The sequence below is a fragment of the Emys orbicularis genome, chromosome 23, assembly GCF_028017835.1.
Source record: "Emys orbicularis isolate rEmyOrb1 chromosome 23, rEmyOrb1.hap1, whole genome shotgun sequence".
NCBI classification, from domain to species: domain Eukaryota; kingdom Metazoa; phylum Chordata; order Testudines; family Emydidae; genus Emys; species Emys orbicularis.
The window spans coordinates 1,287,847-1,304,604 of NC_088705.1; the positions used below are offsets into that span (position 1 = coordinate 1,287,847).

At 46.5% G+C, this 16,758-nt stretch overlaps 1 protein-coding gene across 2 annotated transcripts in view; it reads left to right on the forward strand.

The window, feature by feature from the left end:
* The window catches only part of INPP5B (inositol polyphosphate-5-phosphatase B), a 40,333-nt gene that overhangs the window by 12,857 nt on the left and 10,718 nt on the right, over positions 1 to 16,758 (forward strand). For both annotated transcript variants that reach the window (XM_065421636.1, XM_065421635.1), the window contains 6 exons: positions 10,701 to 10,794; positions 12,509 to 12,679; positions 13,277 to 13,378; positions 13,783 to 13,897; positions 14,643 to 14,759; positions 15,615 to 15,802. In XM_065421636.1, coding sequence (XP_065277708.1) covers positions 10,701 to 10,794; positions 12,509 to 12,679; positions 13,277 to 13,378; positions 13,783 to 13,897; positions 14,643 to 14,759; positions 15,615 to 15,802 — 787 coding nt within the window. The remainder of the gene's footprint in view (positions 1 to 10,700; positions 10,795 to 12,508; positions 12,680 to 13,276; positions 13,379 to 13,782; positions 13,898 to 14,642; positions 14,760 to 15,614; positions 15,803 to 16,758) is intronic.

Sequence of the window (16,758 nt, forward strand, 5' to 3'; positions counted from 1 at the left end):
TTGGATCTGTAGGTTTTGTATCTGTTGTTCTAGCAGAGTCTGGTGCCGCTTTGAGTTGGTGTGTGCTGGTCTGTGGGGAGCTTGCTTCCGATGATGAGGTTGGGGGGTTGTTTGAAAGTCAGAAGAGATGGTTCAGGAAATATTTTTTTCAGGATGGGGTCCCCACTGAAATGGGTTGTAGTTGTTTGATGATACCCCATATGGGTTCCAATGTGGGGTGGTAGGTGGCAACTCAGGGTGTGTGGTTGGAGTGGGTTTTCTATATTTCAGTATTGAAGCAGGTTCGGGGTGTTTGGGTGGCCTGTTCCATGATGCGATCTACTTCTCTGGTGGAGTGTCCTTGTTTGGTAAAGGCGGTTTTGAGTGTGTTAAGGTGTATATCCTGGACTTTCTCCTCAGAGCATGTTCTCTGGTATCTGAGTGCCTAGCTGTAGATAAAAGATTTCTTGGTGTGTTGGGGGTGGTTCCTGGATCTATGAAGGTGGGTGTGGTGATCCATGGGTTTCTTATATATAGTTGTCTCTAGGGTACCATTGTTGAAACTGATCATGGTGTCCAGGAAGTTGAGGCTAGAGTGGGAGTGTTCCAGAGAGTTTAATGGACCGGGTTGCTGAAGTTATGGTGGAAATGTATGAGAGAGTTTAAGTTGTCTGTCCAGAGGATGAAAATCTCATTGATGTGTATCAGGCATATCATTGGTTTTGTGGTGCATTTGTCCAGGTTTGTCTCCTAGTTATCTCTGGGAGCACATTACCCCACCCCACTCCCAGCCTTCCTGTCTCCAGTGTTGGTATGTCAAAAGCCCAATAATTTCCATTTCTTAGAGAAATCTGATAATCAGCTGGTGATCTGAACCATTATTCCTTTCTTCGGAAACTAGCTCATGACCTCAGGCTGAATACACTATAACAGGGGTCGGCAACGTTTGGCACGCGGCTCGCCAGGGTAAGCACCCTGGTGGGCCGAGCCAGTTTATTTACCTGCTGACGCAGCAGGTTTGGCCAATCGCGGCCCCCACTGGCCGCGGTTCGCCGTCCCGGGCCAATGGGGGCGGTGAGAAGCGGCGCGGGCGAGGGATGTGCTGGCCGCGGCTTCCCTGTTGTGGATGGTCTTTATCCCTGATTGCTCTTCCTGTTTTGAAATCCTTGGGAGGCACTTGGATATTATGGTGATGGGGCTACATAAGTACATAGGTAGATGATTGTAGTACTTGGATTGTAGATGATTGGAAAGTCCCTATTTACCTGATCCAACTCCCATTGACTTCAATGGAAATTAGATGTGGCCCTGTTTGTGGCTTTCTGTCTTCAGAATGAATGAACCATGCCTATGCTAGAGCTGTGGGTCCCTGCCCAGAGTCCCAGTGGCTGCTTTGACTTTTGATCAAGCATCTCAGAAGCCCCTCTCATGGCTTTACCTTGCCATCCGAAGATGTGGCCATTGGCAAAGCCATACAGCATGTCAGCCTGGAAAGAGGAACCGAGGGCTATTTGTACACAGAGACCACACAAGGCATAACTAGAGTTACAGTGCTCAAAGTCAGAACTGCTGGCAAATAGCCTTTTGCGCTCTGCCAGCATTGGCCGAAATCCTCTTCAGTTGAAGTCAATGATAAAACTCCCTTTGACTTTACAATCCTCACAACCCTCAGTCCTCATGATGGAGAAGCCCTGTACTAGTTTGTCCATTTGTAAAATGGAGATGTAGCGAGACAGGGAGAGACTCGGAGGCCAGAACTGGAACTTGGGCGTTCACAGCTCCTACACCCATGCTCAGATCTGGGTGCTTTTTTGACCAAATTCATGGATACTGAGATTCTTGGCTTCAGAATAACTTGCATTCCTCCTTCTTTTACCTTCTCCATTTTTCAGTTTTATGACCTCTTCTTTTTTTGTTCCCTCCCTTACTGTAAAAGTGCTGTGAATTTTTTTAGCTTGTGCTTTATCACTGGGGGATGGGGGGGACCATGGGGTACAGAGTGGAAGAGGATGGGGAAGAGAGATCTGGAATAGCCAGTCAGAGATGGTGCCTGTAAAAGTCTGAAGTTTAAAACACTTTCACCTTAAGGCCTGACATGGAAAGACCTTGCACATATATTTGAGAGAAGCACCTCAGTGTTTAACACTTCACAACCACAGCTGTTTTGCAAATACATTCTTGTGGTATCTCTGAAGCATAGCAACATAATATCTCCATTTGTGTGAATTAAGCCCCTCAGCCGGATGCTGAATTCTCAGAGTGGGTGATTGGCCTTTGACAAAGTTGCTGTTTCAAGGCTTCCCTGTGTTGTTTTTGTCATCCAGATCTAACAATTGCTTTTGTCCCCCACCCCCGATGGCTAATGGCTGGGGCAGTGGAGAACATGAATACAGAAGATGCATATTGACTGTTTAGCTGGGCAAGGGCCTTATGTGCCCTCTGCCAGCCACGGTGCAGGAGGTGGCTTACGGTGAATTTATGCAGAAGGCAGGAAGGGGAGACTGAGAATTCTGCTTTGTTTGGATCAGGAGTAATTACAGCCTCTGGTGCAGGTACAGTCCAACTGGAACAGTTCAGCTGTTCATAGCTGCTGGGGGAGGATTTCTAAGGGGAATGCTGGTGGTGTGCTTTATGCCTCTTCATTTGCCAGCCTGGATATGCTGCTCTAACAACCTGACTAACCTTGGATTTGTACTAAGCAAGGCTCACTTTTTATCCTTTCTCAGCTGGAGCTGGAGACTCTGCTCGGGTCTCCTTTGCTACACTGGGTCCTTTGTAATCAAAAGGATGTGTTAGCTGAGTCAGTATAACTGTTCACAATTGATAAAGCTAATTTGATTTGATCTGCAGAGGTCCAAGCTTAGGATATCAAATAGATTTTTGTGGTCTGCCATGGGACAGTGCTTTAAATGTATCTTTACAACCTTTTAATAGGAAAGGCCCAATTAGCTGTTAAATCCATTTAGCTGCAAATCCTGTTTACAGTTTGGGCCATGCACACTCTACTTGTACTGAGTTCACAAAGCATCTTTATTTTTGTGCCTGGTCTTATTTTAACAGTTAATTTTTTCCCTCAAGACTCTGTATGTGTTCTAGCTCATCATATCTTCAATTTCTTGCCCCATCTAGCTAGAACCATCCTTAGCTGGACTTAAAAAAAAAAAAAAAAAATCGATCTGGCCAAACATACGGTGATGGATTCCCCCCGGAGTGTCACCTGGAACTGGGGTACCACTGAGCCTGCCTGACCCACCAGCCTGGGTTCCCTTTACACTGTACTACTGTGACCCCTGCCAAGCCCTCTCCCAGGCTCCTGTCTGCACCTTCACCAGCACACATACAGGTACGGACACACCCAGCTGCAGAAACATACAGATGCTTGAATCAGCTCTTCATGGGAAGGCTTCATCTAAGGAACTGTCCAGTTACTCAAGTGCACCCCCTCCTCTGGAGGGTAAACCCAAAATTATACCGTCTTGTGCTGCACGGAGAACTGTACAGTGTAAGCTCATGAAATTCACCCCCTCCCTCAATGTGGAGAGGAATATACACAGCTTTCTGCCCCTGTTTATGACTCCCACACATTGGTTTTAGACAAAGCAAAAATAAGTTTATTAATTACAAAAGATAGATTTTTAAATGATTATAAGAGATAGCAAACAGATCAAAGCAGATTACTTAGCAAATAAACAAAAACGCAGACTAAACTTAATATACTAAAAAGATTGGATATGCGTAGCAACTTCTCACCCTAAATGATGATTTAAGCCGTTTACAGGGATTCTTAAGGGACCAGCTGCCCTTGCTTGAAGCTTAAAAACCCCAGGGATTCCTTTCACAGACTAGAAATCCCTCTAGCCTCGGTCCATCCCTTCTCCCCCAGTCCAGTCCTTGTTCCTCAGGTATTTCCAAGAGTCTCTTTGGGTGGGGAGTCGGTGAAGAACCACCGTGATGTCACTCCCCTGCCTTAGATAGCTTTTGCATATGGCGGGAAACCGTTGTCTCCCAGCTTGGTTCCCATGCCCAGTCAGTGGAAAAACACTGGTATCCAAGATGGAGTCCAGTACCAGGTGACTTGGGCATATGTCCCTATAGGGTCACAGCAGCCATGACTTGGAAGCTGTTTGTAGCCTCCTCAGGAAGGCTCCCCGGGAGGAGATTAGCTTCTTCTAAGACCTATTGTTCTCCCTAATGCATTCCCCAGGTGTAAAACAAATTTGTAATAGATACCTAGACAATATTCCTAACTTCAGATACCAAAAATGATACAAACAAGATAATCATATTCAGTAAATCATAAACTTTTCAATGATTAACTCTGTTTGGGCAACTCTGCAAGTTGTGTCCTTCCCAGTGTGAGGATGACAGTGACAGTTGGGTAGAGACCCTCCCCTCTAGGGATGTAAGCCCAGGCTGAATCTTGAGTCCCTGTTGGGATGGATTTCAGGGCCTAAACCAGAATACTTGTAGAGCCCAAGGCAACACTTGATTGCTTAATGACTACACTAATGCTTGTGGAGAATGTTCGTGGCGCTACCCCAGAGGCAGTGCAGTGTTGCTGCAGGTGGGGCAGGGATGTTTGGAAACGAATTAATTTTCATTAGTGTTTCAACTTATTTCAAGACTGAAGTGTATCTTGTTAGTTTAGTGTAATGTGATGCTGCAGCCTCTAGATTTATCTCGCTCTGCTTTGATTTTATAATGGTTAAAAAGCCTCAGGCAGGTTTGTCAGGCCCAAAAATTTGACTTGCCTTTTTTTGTTTCCTGTATATTTAGTACCATTTGGAGAGAATAATCACACCTGCTTAATGAGGAGATCTGTGTGGCTCCTTAGCACATTAGTTTTTGGGACCTTTTGGCTCCATCTACTTCCACCCCAGAGGCAAGTGCAGGATTCTTCCTTGGCTCCATGCAGCAGATGTGCCAGTGTTTTCTGTCTAGCTTCAAATGTGATAAAATGTCTTGGATTGTGTTTAAAAAATCCCAAGTGGGTGAATGCACCGTGGATCTAGGTTGGTCTGATTTGAGGCAAAACAGATGAGGGAGCTGCCCCCTGGGCAAGCTGCTAATTACCATTCTGGGTTTATTCTTCAGAATACACCTCTACCCAGATATAACGCGGCCCGATATAACATGAATTCGGATATAATGCGGTAAAGCAGCGCTCCGGGGGGGTGGGGCTGTGCACTCCGGCGGATCAAAGCAAGTTCGATATAACGCGGTTTCACCTATAACGCAGTAAGATTTTGTGGCTCCTGAGGACAGCGTTATATCGGAGTAGAGGTGTAATTTCCTGATGAAATAGGCAAAGGGGACTGGCACAGCATCTATCTGTTTTGGCATGTGTCCTAACAAGGCCAATTTCCTCCAGTGGATTGTTCCTCAAGATAGAGGAAAACAGCCTCCCCGCCCCCCCCCCCCCCCCAAGCTGTTTTAGTGTGCAGCAGACTCTGCTCCCTCAGAAGCGTTGGCATTTGCACAGCTCAGTAAGTATAAATGCACTCTACAGAACGGGAGCTGATCTCCAAGGAACTCAGCCTTGCTCAGCAGAACAGTGGTGCTGATATGGCTTCCATCCTAATGGATCCCAAAGTATTTTTTGGCATTCCTGCCGTAAGACTCTGGGCATGATTGTGTTTAGAGAGAGTGAGCGATCACCTTGCTCCTCAGTTTATGGGGAGTTTCATCAATTTATGGGGGAAAGGTGGCAGCTGTTCAATTCCCATGTCGCCTCACAATCTCAGAGGCTGGTACAGAAGTGGCAGTTTTATTCCAGATCTCAGGAATTCCTTTTTTCTGGATTAGAGCCCAGCATTCAAAGGAAGGCTTAGTTTATTTCAGGTAAACAAGGGCAGCAGGATAGAGATTGGAAGTACTTGTTGCTTTATCCTGCTAATCTGAGGCTATGTCTACGTTACTGCCTATGTTGGCAAAATTTATATCGCTCAGGAGTGTGAATATTCCACCCCCCAAGTGACATAAGTTATGCTGACATAAGCAGTCGTGTGCACAGTACTATGTTGATGGGAGACATAGCTTATGCCTAAGGCTACGATTTGATCACGGAGGTCGTGGAAGTCACGAAATCTGTGACTTCTGCAGACCTCCGTGACTTCAGCCTGCAGCAACTGGGAGCTGCAGGCTACCCCTAACTCCCCTGGTGGCTGGGAGCTTCAGAGTACCCTTGCTGCCTGTAGTGGCAGGGGTCCTCCACAGCTCCCCAGCTGCAGTGGATGTGGGGAGAATCCCCCGGAGCTCCCCAGTCCCCACAGGTGCTGGGGACCTCCGGAGCTCCTCAGCCGCCACAGGCAGGGGTCCCTCCCAGCCATGGGGCAGCGGCCGCAGCTCCCAGCCACAGCAGGGCAGGGTGCTGGACCCTCCCCCCTCCCCCTTTTCGTCATGGACATTTTTAGTAAAAGTCACGGACAGGTCACAGGCAATTAACAAAAATTCACAGAAGCCATGACCTGTCCCTGACTTTTACTAAAAATGTCCATGACAAAATCGTAGCCTTAATTATGTCACTTGCGGGGGTGTTTTTTTTTTTTTTTTTTTTTTTTAATGTCAATGGGTGAACACTCTTCCATCGGCATAGAGCGTCTTCACCACATGCGCTGCAGTGGCGCAGCTGTACCAGTATAGCTCCACCACTGCAGTGCTATAAGTGTAGACATGACCCGAGGCTGGAGTTTTGTGGATGAATGCTTGTGATTGAGACTCCATAGAAGCAGAAATTTCTATTGCTGCAAAAACAGCACCAGCAATTTCTGTGGAGGAATTGGCTTGGGTCAGCTGTGTAAAGCTACTGTTTCTATATGACATGTCTCCTTTCTTCTGGTGCTATTTTTAGTTTCAGTTCCAATTTCTTCTTCTTAAACTTGTGGGAATTTCTACACAAGCACATTCAAATACCTGCTCAGGAAACACAATCCGTGTACGAGCTGGGTGAGCCCACAGGGAAAGCTGGAATTGGTTACATCACATCTGGAGCCAGACACCTCCTTGTTAGTGCAGACATAGACAAGAAAGAAGCACAGGTATTTGTCCATCTAAATCCATTGCTGCTTCCAGGAGCAGTGACCCCAGTTCCAACCCTACTTTGGATTTGTGAGCTGTCATGAGTTTTGATCCTCATGCTCTTGGAATCAACCTCCAATAAATCCTCCTGTGAAGTATTTATTCTCAGAGGGTTTTATGGGCAGAAAGAAGTTTTCCAAGCTGAGGGAACAGCTGCTTCTAGTCTGTGTGTTCTGAATCTCCGGGTAAAGTACGTTAAATTCTATATCTAGTTTGAATTGCTGGCCTGGAGAGAATTTTGTAGAAGTGATAAAATCTTCAGCTTTGCTGCCTAGTCATTGCAGTACAGAAGAGCTCCGCTCTGTGTTTCAGTGAACAGAACTGTTCTGTCCAGCTTCATTTGTTAGATTTGTAATCTCAGAAACAAACTCTCTTCATTATCTGTAGGTTTGTGTACTAGGCGGAGTAAGCTGGAAACTGCCATTTCATAGAATCATAGAACTGTTGGGCTGGAAGGGCCCTCAAGAGGTCATCTAGTCTAGCTCCCTGTATGGAGGCAGGACCAAGTAAACCTAGGCCATTCCTTAGAGGTGTTTGTCTAAACTGTTCTTAGAAACCTCAACCTCCCTTGGAATCCTAATCCAGTACTTAACTATCTTTACAGTTGGAAAGATTTTCCTGTAACTAACCTAAATCTCCCTTGCTGCAGATTAAGCGGATTACTTGAGGGGAGGGATAGTTCAGTGGTTTGAGCATTGGCCTGCTAAACCCAGGGTTATGAGTTCAATCCTTGAGGGGGGGGCACTTAGGGATCTGGGGCAAAATCAGTACACCTCTACCCCGATATAACACGACCCGATATAACACAAATTCGGATATAACGCGGTAAAGCAGCGCTCCGGGGGAGCGGGGCTGCACGCTCCAGCAGATCAAAGCAAGTTCGATACAACACGGTGTCAACTATAACGTGGTAAGATTTTTTGGCTCCTGAGGACAGCGTTATATTGGGGTAGAGGTGTACTTGGTCCTGCTAGTGAAGGCAGGGGGCTGGACTTGATGACCTTTCAAGGTCCCTTCCAGCTCTATGAGATAGGTATATCTCCATATATTTACTTCTTGTCCTACATTCAGTAGACAGGGACAACAATTGATCCCCATTCTCTTTATAACCCTGTAACATATTTGAAGACTGTTAACAGGTCCTTCTTCAATCTTCTTTACTCAAGACTAAACATACCCAGTTTTTTAATCCATTCATCAGAGGTCAGGTTTTTTAACCATTTCTCATTTTCATAGCTCTTCTCTGGACTCTCTCCAGTTTGTCCACATCTATCATAAAGTGTCGTACCCAAAACTGAACACAATTGAGGACTCCAGCTGAGGCCTCATCGGTGCTGAGTAGAGTGGAACAATGACCTCCTATGTTTCACAGATGACCACTCTTGTTAACACACCTCAGTATGATATTAGTCTTTTTTTCGCAACTGTCTAATAATGTTGGTTTATAATCAATTCATCATCTCCTGTAACACCACAGATCCTTTTCAGCAATACTACTGCCTAGCCAGTTATTCCCCATTTTGTAGTTATGCATTCGATTTTTCCCACCTAAGTGTAGTATTTTGCACTTGTCTTTACTGAGTTTCATCTTGTTGATTTCTGACCAATTATCCGATTTGTCAAGGACATTTTGAATTCTAATAGTATCCTACAGAGTGCTTGCAACTGCTCCCACCTAGGTGTCATCCACAATTTTTAAGGATACTTTCTATTCTCTTTTCCAAGTTATTAATAAAAATATTGAATGGTATGGGACACAGGGCAGACCCTTGGGGTACCCCACTAAAGTCCCTCCAAGTCTGACAGCGAAACATTGATAACTACTCTTTGAGTATGGGTTTTTCAACCTGTTGTGCACCCACCTTGTAATAACTTCCCTAGTTTGCTTATGAGAATGTCATGTGGGCCTGTGTCAAAATATCAAGATATTTGTATATCTGCTGTAAAAAAACAAACAAACAAAAACTCAGCCCCACAATTAAATAGTTATTTTGGCACCTGTAAGTGTGGAACGTGGTCACTGGAGAGGAATGCAAAATGATCTACTGCAGAACAATGATTTGTTTAATGTATGAGTTAAATTTGCGTAGTGGCTGGTACTTTATTGTGAAGTGCACCTTGTATCAAGGCTGAGATCTGGCACTTATCATGTTGCTTATGCTGAGGCGGGGCTGGCTTTCCACCAAGGACTCTGTACTGGGCTGGGTCAGGGTGGGGACAGACTAAGTGACTAGTGAGTTGTGCTCTGTTATGGATATTTCAGCAGACACATGGAAGCCCTTGAAGTGAGGTGTGTGTTTCTCTTTCCTTTCTCTCTATTTCTTGCCTGGCTTTGGACTTGACAAAGGTTCATTACACGTGTATGTTTTGAAGGGGGGATTGGGCAATGTTGGGAGTGCAGAGGCCTTATACTGGGACCTAGAGATAATGGGTAGCCCTGTGACAGAGCAAGCTGGTGGCGAGGCACTTGCTGAGGAGGAAACAAATTGGAACCGATGAGAGCAAAGGTGCATCAGTTATCAGCTCCTCAAGGTTCCTTTTCTGCAACATCTGATTATTATAAACAGGCCAGTCATGTGGCCTGATTGCCTTGTAGGAGTTTTAAACAAGGAGCTTGAGCAGTTTTTCTCTGTACTGCAGTGGTCCCCAAACTTTTTACCTCGTGTCCCCCCGCCCTTACCCCTGTCTGCGCCCCCTAGGGTGACCAGATGTCCCGATTTTATAGGGACAGTCCCGATTTTTGGGTCTTTTTCTTATATAGGCTCCTATTACCCCCCAACCCCTGTCCCGATTTTTCATATTTGCTGTCTGGTCACCCTAGCGCCCCCCCCCCCCACCCCTGGGCCGGGAGTGGGACCGCGGCTCTGGTAGGTGGGGACACAGACAGGAGTAAGGGGGCTGAGGCTGGGGCCACAGCTAGGGGCAGGGCTGGGAGCTGAGCCTAGGCAAACAGCTGGGGCCCTGGGCACAGGGCCGGGAACAGGAGCCCGAGGCGTGGGGCCAGCAGCCTGGGCTGGGAGTGGAGCCCCAGGGCTGGCAGCCGAGGCCCTGGGCATGGGGCTAGGAGCAGAGCTGGGTGATGCTCCCTCCCTGTCTGCTGTGGGGGCTGGCCTGGGCCCCAGCTCTGCTCCCCCTACATGTGCAATAGGAAAAGCAGTTTTTAGTACTCTGGGTAGGATTCTCTTTTTTTCTTTTTCTTTTTTTTTTTTTTCTTAATGTCACCGTTCTGAGTTTTTCAAGCAGATGAATGTTACTTTTCCCATTGGTTCCTTCCCAATTATTATATTACAAAATCCATATAGTAGTCTGTAACTCCCATCTGTATCAAATGGTTGTTGTTGTTTTTTAACTGGTACAGTAATTTGTGTACATATTCTTAAAATCCTCCAACAAAATGTTCCTGTATTTTTTTTCTTTACTTAGGAGCACTGAACTGTGCTTGTGGGATTATAGCCAGTATTTGGAAAAACCCTTTTAACCTTCTTATCCCATGAGGAATGCAACACACTTAAAATAAGAGCCTGTTTTTTTCTGGGAACATGGGAAAATACTTGGCGTATAGATTTTCCTTGTATTTGTCTCAGCGTGTAAGTATTGTATGTCATGTTCCCTTGTTCTGTGTAAAGCTTTTGTTTTTCTTTTAGGAGTTGTGGGGTCTGAAGACATCAACGAGAATGAAAAAAATCTCGTAGTTAATCATAGCTGGAGCCATAACAGCGATGATAAAGCTACCCCTAGGTACAGTTTATCTTAAATCCTCCTTCTCAAAGGAGACTGCGAGATCGGTTGTGCACGGCACCTATGCTTGTAAGTTCTAATGAAGAATGGAATGGTGGCATTGGATATTTGGGTATTTAGCTACTGTCACCCTCCACAGAGCATCATTGCACACTGGTGGCAAATGATGCATCGTGCCAGACAGGATGGGGGATGTCTGCAGTTATTTATAGATTGTCCAGAATAGTTCTGAGCGGTGCAAATTGCTGATCATTCATGTGTCCATGGAGGAGGAAGACATAGTAAAACTTTCTGCCTTGACTTCCTGGTTTTCATGTGGCTGAGCTAAGAAACTATTGTGGATAAAGGCGGGCATGTGATACACACCAGTGCCACCTGTTGGCCAGCCTGTATTTGCAAAGCAAGAGAGCGAATAGTATGCAGTGTTGTTGTAGCTGTGTTGTCCTAGATATTAGAGAGACCAGGGTAGGGTAGCCAGGTGTCTGGTTTTCGATCGGAACACCCGGTTGAAAAGGGACCCTGGTGGCTCCAGTCAGCACTGCCGACCGGGCCATTAAAAGTATGGTCGGCGGTGCTGTGGAGCTAAGGCAGGCTAGTCCCTACCTGTCCTGGCTGGCGCCACACTGTGCCCCGGAAGCAGCCAGCAGGTCCAATTCCTAGGCGGGGCACGGGACTCGGTGTGCTGCCCCGCCCCGAACACCGCCTACGCACTCCAATTGGCCAGGAACCGTGGCCAATGGGAGCTGTGGGGGTGGTGCCTGCGGGAAAGAGCAGCGCGCAGAGCTGCCTGCTGTGCCTCTGCCTAGAGCCGGACCTGCTGGCCGTTTCCAAGGTGCAGGGCAGGGGGCATGGCCTCGGGGAAGGGGCAGGGCAGGGGGCATGGCCTCAGGGAAGGGGCAGGGCAGGGGGTATGGCCTCAGGGAAGGGGCGGGGCTAGGGTGTTCGGTTTTGTGGGATTAGAAAGTTGGCAACCCTACACAAGGGGGATGAGGTAATAGAGGTTGGTTCAATAAAATATGACCTCACCCATCTTGTTTTTTTAATAGGGAATAATAGTAATTTTAGTCTATAGGGCATTCCCACTTCTCTGACCCCCCCCTCCCAGATTGCTGCTTTATAACAAAAATATAACATCCCATCCACTAAAACATTATTAAATACATAATATGAAAACCATACAGTACTAAATAAACTCCCTCCTTCCCCACCCCCACACAGGGAGGGTCCTGGGCAGGGACTGGCCTTGACGGGATGAACAGCTTTCCATTCTCTTGTTAAGGTGGGGAGGGCTGGGTGGAGGGAGGCAGCTGGGGGGAGAGTTTCAGCTCCCCACCCCAGTAAGCGGGACACACCATTTAAATTCCATCAGAAAGAGGGTGAGTGAGGCCTCACCTAGACACACAGGATGTAGACCTTGGCTGCACTGATTTAATGAACTCCGCTTTTAAATCCCTGTAGTTAAACTGGTAGAACACTTGTGTACAAAAGATCTGAGTCCTCTTGAGAAATACTCATTTCAGCCTCGCTCGGTCACATGCCGCTGAGATGATTAAACAGGCTGACTTATGTGAAACAGGTTTTCAGTAGTAGAAATCATCCCTCCTTTGCAGGATGGGGATTGTTTTTTCAAATCTAAATGGTGTTTTGATGAGCTTTGCTCTCTGACACACACACTGCATAAATGTCTTGTTTTGCTTTCTGTTTCTGCTTTCAGACAGAGTAAATCCAACATGGATGTAACCAGTGAGATGGTGCGATCCTCTAGCGGGATGGTTTCAGACGAGGCTTGTATCTTACCAGTGCAGAAGTTTGGGCTAAGAGATACTATAGTTAAATCTCAACTAGTACTGAAAGAGGATTCCTATACCTATCTCCAGAATTTCAGGTAACAACTGTCCCTGGGAGTACAATTTTAGGCATAATTGCAAAATAAGTAAATCTCATACATTTGTAATTTCACCTGAAATCCACAGCAATGGGAAATTTTTTGGGAAAATAGACTTTAGCCCCTGCCATCTGGAACAGCCTTTCTGCATCTCTCCTCCATTTACACAGTTGCAGAGGAGCATGCTGTCACATGAACAGCCCCTGCTTAAGCAAACAGCCTTTTTTGTACATCTTATTCATTCTTTGTCTCTTTTCAGAACTCACCTGAACATGCTGCATCTCCCTTTGCCTCGGACTCTTGTCTCTCCCTGGCTTCTGTTTATTATTTATCTCTGTAATGGTTTCTGGTTTTGGGGAGACCGTTTGTATGAAAGATGATGTTTAGTATTGAAAACTTTATTTTGATTCAAATCTTTTTAAACAAGCCCTTCCTGAATAAAATAACAAGTGAAAAAATTGTCCCAAACTATTCCTACACAACCCTGCTTGTAGTTCTTTTGTAAAGTAAATACACACTATAAAATGCTGCAGGAAAGTTGCTATCACAGGCTTGGATTGCAGCTCTAGGATTTTGTTGAACCTAAGTCTCTTGCAGGTTTTTTATTGGAACGTACAATGTGAATGGCCAGTCACCCAAAGAGAGCCTCCTGCCTTGGCTTTGCCATGATGTTGAGCCTCCGGATGTTTACTGTGTTGGGTGCGTATTTCTTTCCTGCTAGCCCTTCCAGAAACATCTCTGGGTAGCTTACTGATGAATGTGTCTGTGTAGCTATCCAGCCAAAACTTTGCAAACAAGGGTTTAAAAGCGAAGACGTTTGCATTATCTATACTGGCTCTTATTCCAGAAGTGTTTGTTCTCCCTAGTGGCATAGTGTACTTCAGTTGCTTTTATGCCACACTGCGGCTAAGTCACTTTAATACTAATGGTAATTTACTTTTGCACTTAATGCACTGCTAAAATCAACATATCTGGATTAGAATTCCAGTTCCAAAATCCCATTTAGTGCACAAAGTATAAATTATCTCTTCCCCGGCAGAAAAGGCTGGGAGAGTTAAAGCAAGTGAAGTGAGTGCATCCATGTGTTCCTCCCTCTGATACAGCTTCCAGGAGCTCGATCTGAGTAAAGAAGCCTTCTTTTTCAATGACACACCGAAGGAGGAAGAATGGTTCAAAGCTGTAACTGATAGTCTTCACCCAGGCGCCAAATATGCAAAGGTACATGTGGCTTGGGGGTGAAGTTAGTTTTGAAACTTAAACCAGTTTCCAGTCAGGCATCTTCTCGTGTGTGCTTTCCCCTGGTTTGTTTCCAGTGTGTCTGTCTCCTGTAGGTTTTTGCCAGGCCAGCAATGCTCCGCATGGATGGTATATAGTACTTGTATGCAAGGCTCCCAGACATGGCCTCACCCTCCTGAGAACATTCCCATAAGCATTAGTAGTGAGAGCTAAGGACATTTGTGCCTCACACTGTGGGTTAGAGAGGGGCATAATGGAGCAACCAGGCAAGTTGAGCTCCCTGGTCTGCTGAGATGAACGGATACAAAGTATCTTGGCACTTGCCGAGGTCTGCTCAGCAGCAGCACCAAGCAGTGAATTGTGCTGTAGTAGGACTATTGCTTTAATTTTGTTTGAGGTTTGGTACCTGAGCCTTAAAATCCTTGCTTTGGCTTTTTCTTCTCACCTCCGATCCAGGCATGTACCTTCTCGGGGCTGCCTCTCCCCCAAGCAGTGATTGGGGTATTGAGCCGCTTGCCCTGAGCAGGGCCAGTTACTCCTGTCCCATGTTGTGCTGCTGGAGCACCTCTGTGTGTGCCATGTGTCAGGGGGGTGGCTCCCTGGAAGAACAGTGTTGGAGCATTAATATTTTTGGTGGTTTATACTTCGAGCTCACAACAGGGTGGGGTAAGGTTTTCCCCTGAGAAACAGTCCTGGCTATCGCAATGCCTTTGGCTTTCTCTTTCAGGTGAAGCTTGTACGACTTGTTGGGATGATGCTGCTGTTATACGTGAAGGCAGACCATGCTCTGAACATCTCCGAGGTGGAAGCCGAGACAGTGGGAACTGGAATCATGGGGATAATGGTAGGAATACAGTGCATGCATGGGCAGGTGGTGGGAGGTTGTCTTTGGGAGGGCCCTGAGTAGCCTGTTCCCCTAGCCCTGAGTCACCATGACTGTTCCTGCAGCTAAAGGAGGCCCGGATGCATCTGTCTCTCAGGGAGACACAGGGTGCTCCCAGGGCATGCAAGAGTGACGCAGAATCTCGCCTTTGGTACCTGCCTGATTGCATGTAGTGCTGGGCTGACTCTCAAGAGAGTTTGAAATCGGCATGGAAACCAGGCTGGGTTGTATGCATCTGCTCAGAAGAACAGAGTTCAGTTCTCCTCGGGTAGATTTCATGAGTTTTTTGAAGATGATGTGGACCACCTCTTTGCTCTTGGAACCTACCTTCCGGTAATCCCCCAGATGCTGCATGGTGATGGCAGTTCTGAGCATGGCCCAAAGCTGCCTTGTCATCTTACAAAATATTCTTTATGGTTTGTGTTGAAAGAACCAGTTTGTTACTTGACAGTTTTAATTACTTGCCAAAGCAGCCAACCAGCTTACTCTTAATGGTCTAATCTGCTGTCATATGAGCCGTGTCCTGAATTGCACATCGAATTCCGTGCCCCCTCCTGCTCTGCCTTGCTGCTGTTTGCATGATGTACTATGCGAATACTTGCTGTCCCTCCCATGGTGATGGAAGGGCATGGGCTGGCTCACTCTCTGAGGTTTGTGTATATTCTGCTTAGGGTTTTGAACCTTTCTCTTTCCCCGGGAGCCAGACTGACTGTGCCAAAATCCTTTGACTTGCCTGAACTGGGGTAACAGTAGTGGACATTAGTTCACCTACGGTCCCAGGAAAACTCACAACCAGTCTCTCTTCCTGCCTACTAGGGTAACAAAGGTGGAGTTGCTATACGGTTCAAGTTCCACAACACCAGCGTGTGCATTGTGAACTCTCACCTCGCAGCTCATACAGAGGAGTACGAGCGGAGGAACCAGGACTTCAAAGACATCTGCTCTCGGATGCAGTTCTGCCAGTCAGATCCAAACTTGCCACCCCTTACTATAAGCAAACATGAGTATGTTTCCAAGGTCTACATCCATCGGATCACTACAGTTCACTGCTTGGCCTCTTTGATGGGACAAGTGATGGGCTGTATCAGGGTGGCTGGCTACACTTTCTGCTGTAAGCAATTTCCTGGCAGGAGCTTGAGAGGTGTGGTCGAGTAGTCTGAGCACAGGCCATGGAGCCAGGAACTTGTCAATTCTAGTCCTAGCTTTGAAAACGGCTCCCTGTCACTGTCTCGCTTTCCCCATTTGTAAAATGGAGCGAACACATACTTCCCTCCCCAGGGGGTTGTGAGGCTTAGTTTTTTTTATAGAGTGTTGGAAGATTAAAAGTATTATCAAAGTACTAAGGACTGCTATTGTCTGCTGTTGTCTCTTTTAGATCGATCCCAAAAGTAAGTTGTAAGTAAATATCTTGCCTAGTGCATTGTCTGTCTTGCAATAAATAATTAGCATTCATGTAGGGCTTTCCCTCCATAGATGTGATAGCACTTTATGAGGGTAGGTCGGAATCATTACCCTCGTTTTACGAATGGGAGAAACTGAGGCACAGGACAACAGTGACTTGTCCAAGGTCACACAATGAGTCAGTGGAAGAGCTGGGAATAGTATTTGGGCCACCTGGCTCCCAGTCCTTCACAGTATCAAATGCACACGTGCCTCTTTTCTAAATACAGATAAACTAAATTGCATTGGAATGTTAAAGGGGATTAAAATTCCGATTTCTCGGCCTCCTGGCTCAACAGGAGCCGGAAGGTGGGAGTTGGGTGGTGGGACTGGCTGGGCAGGAAGCCTGCAGGTACAGTTGCTGTGTCCCTGCTATAGTGGCCTGGCAGACCTAGCTCCCAACTTCTTTCCTTTATGCTAGTGAACCTTGGGAAGCTTGTCCCTGATGAAATGCCCCATTCCAGGGAGTGAGGATGAAGCTAACGGGCCGGATTGGCTCTTGGAAGCTCCAGACACATTA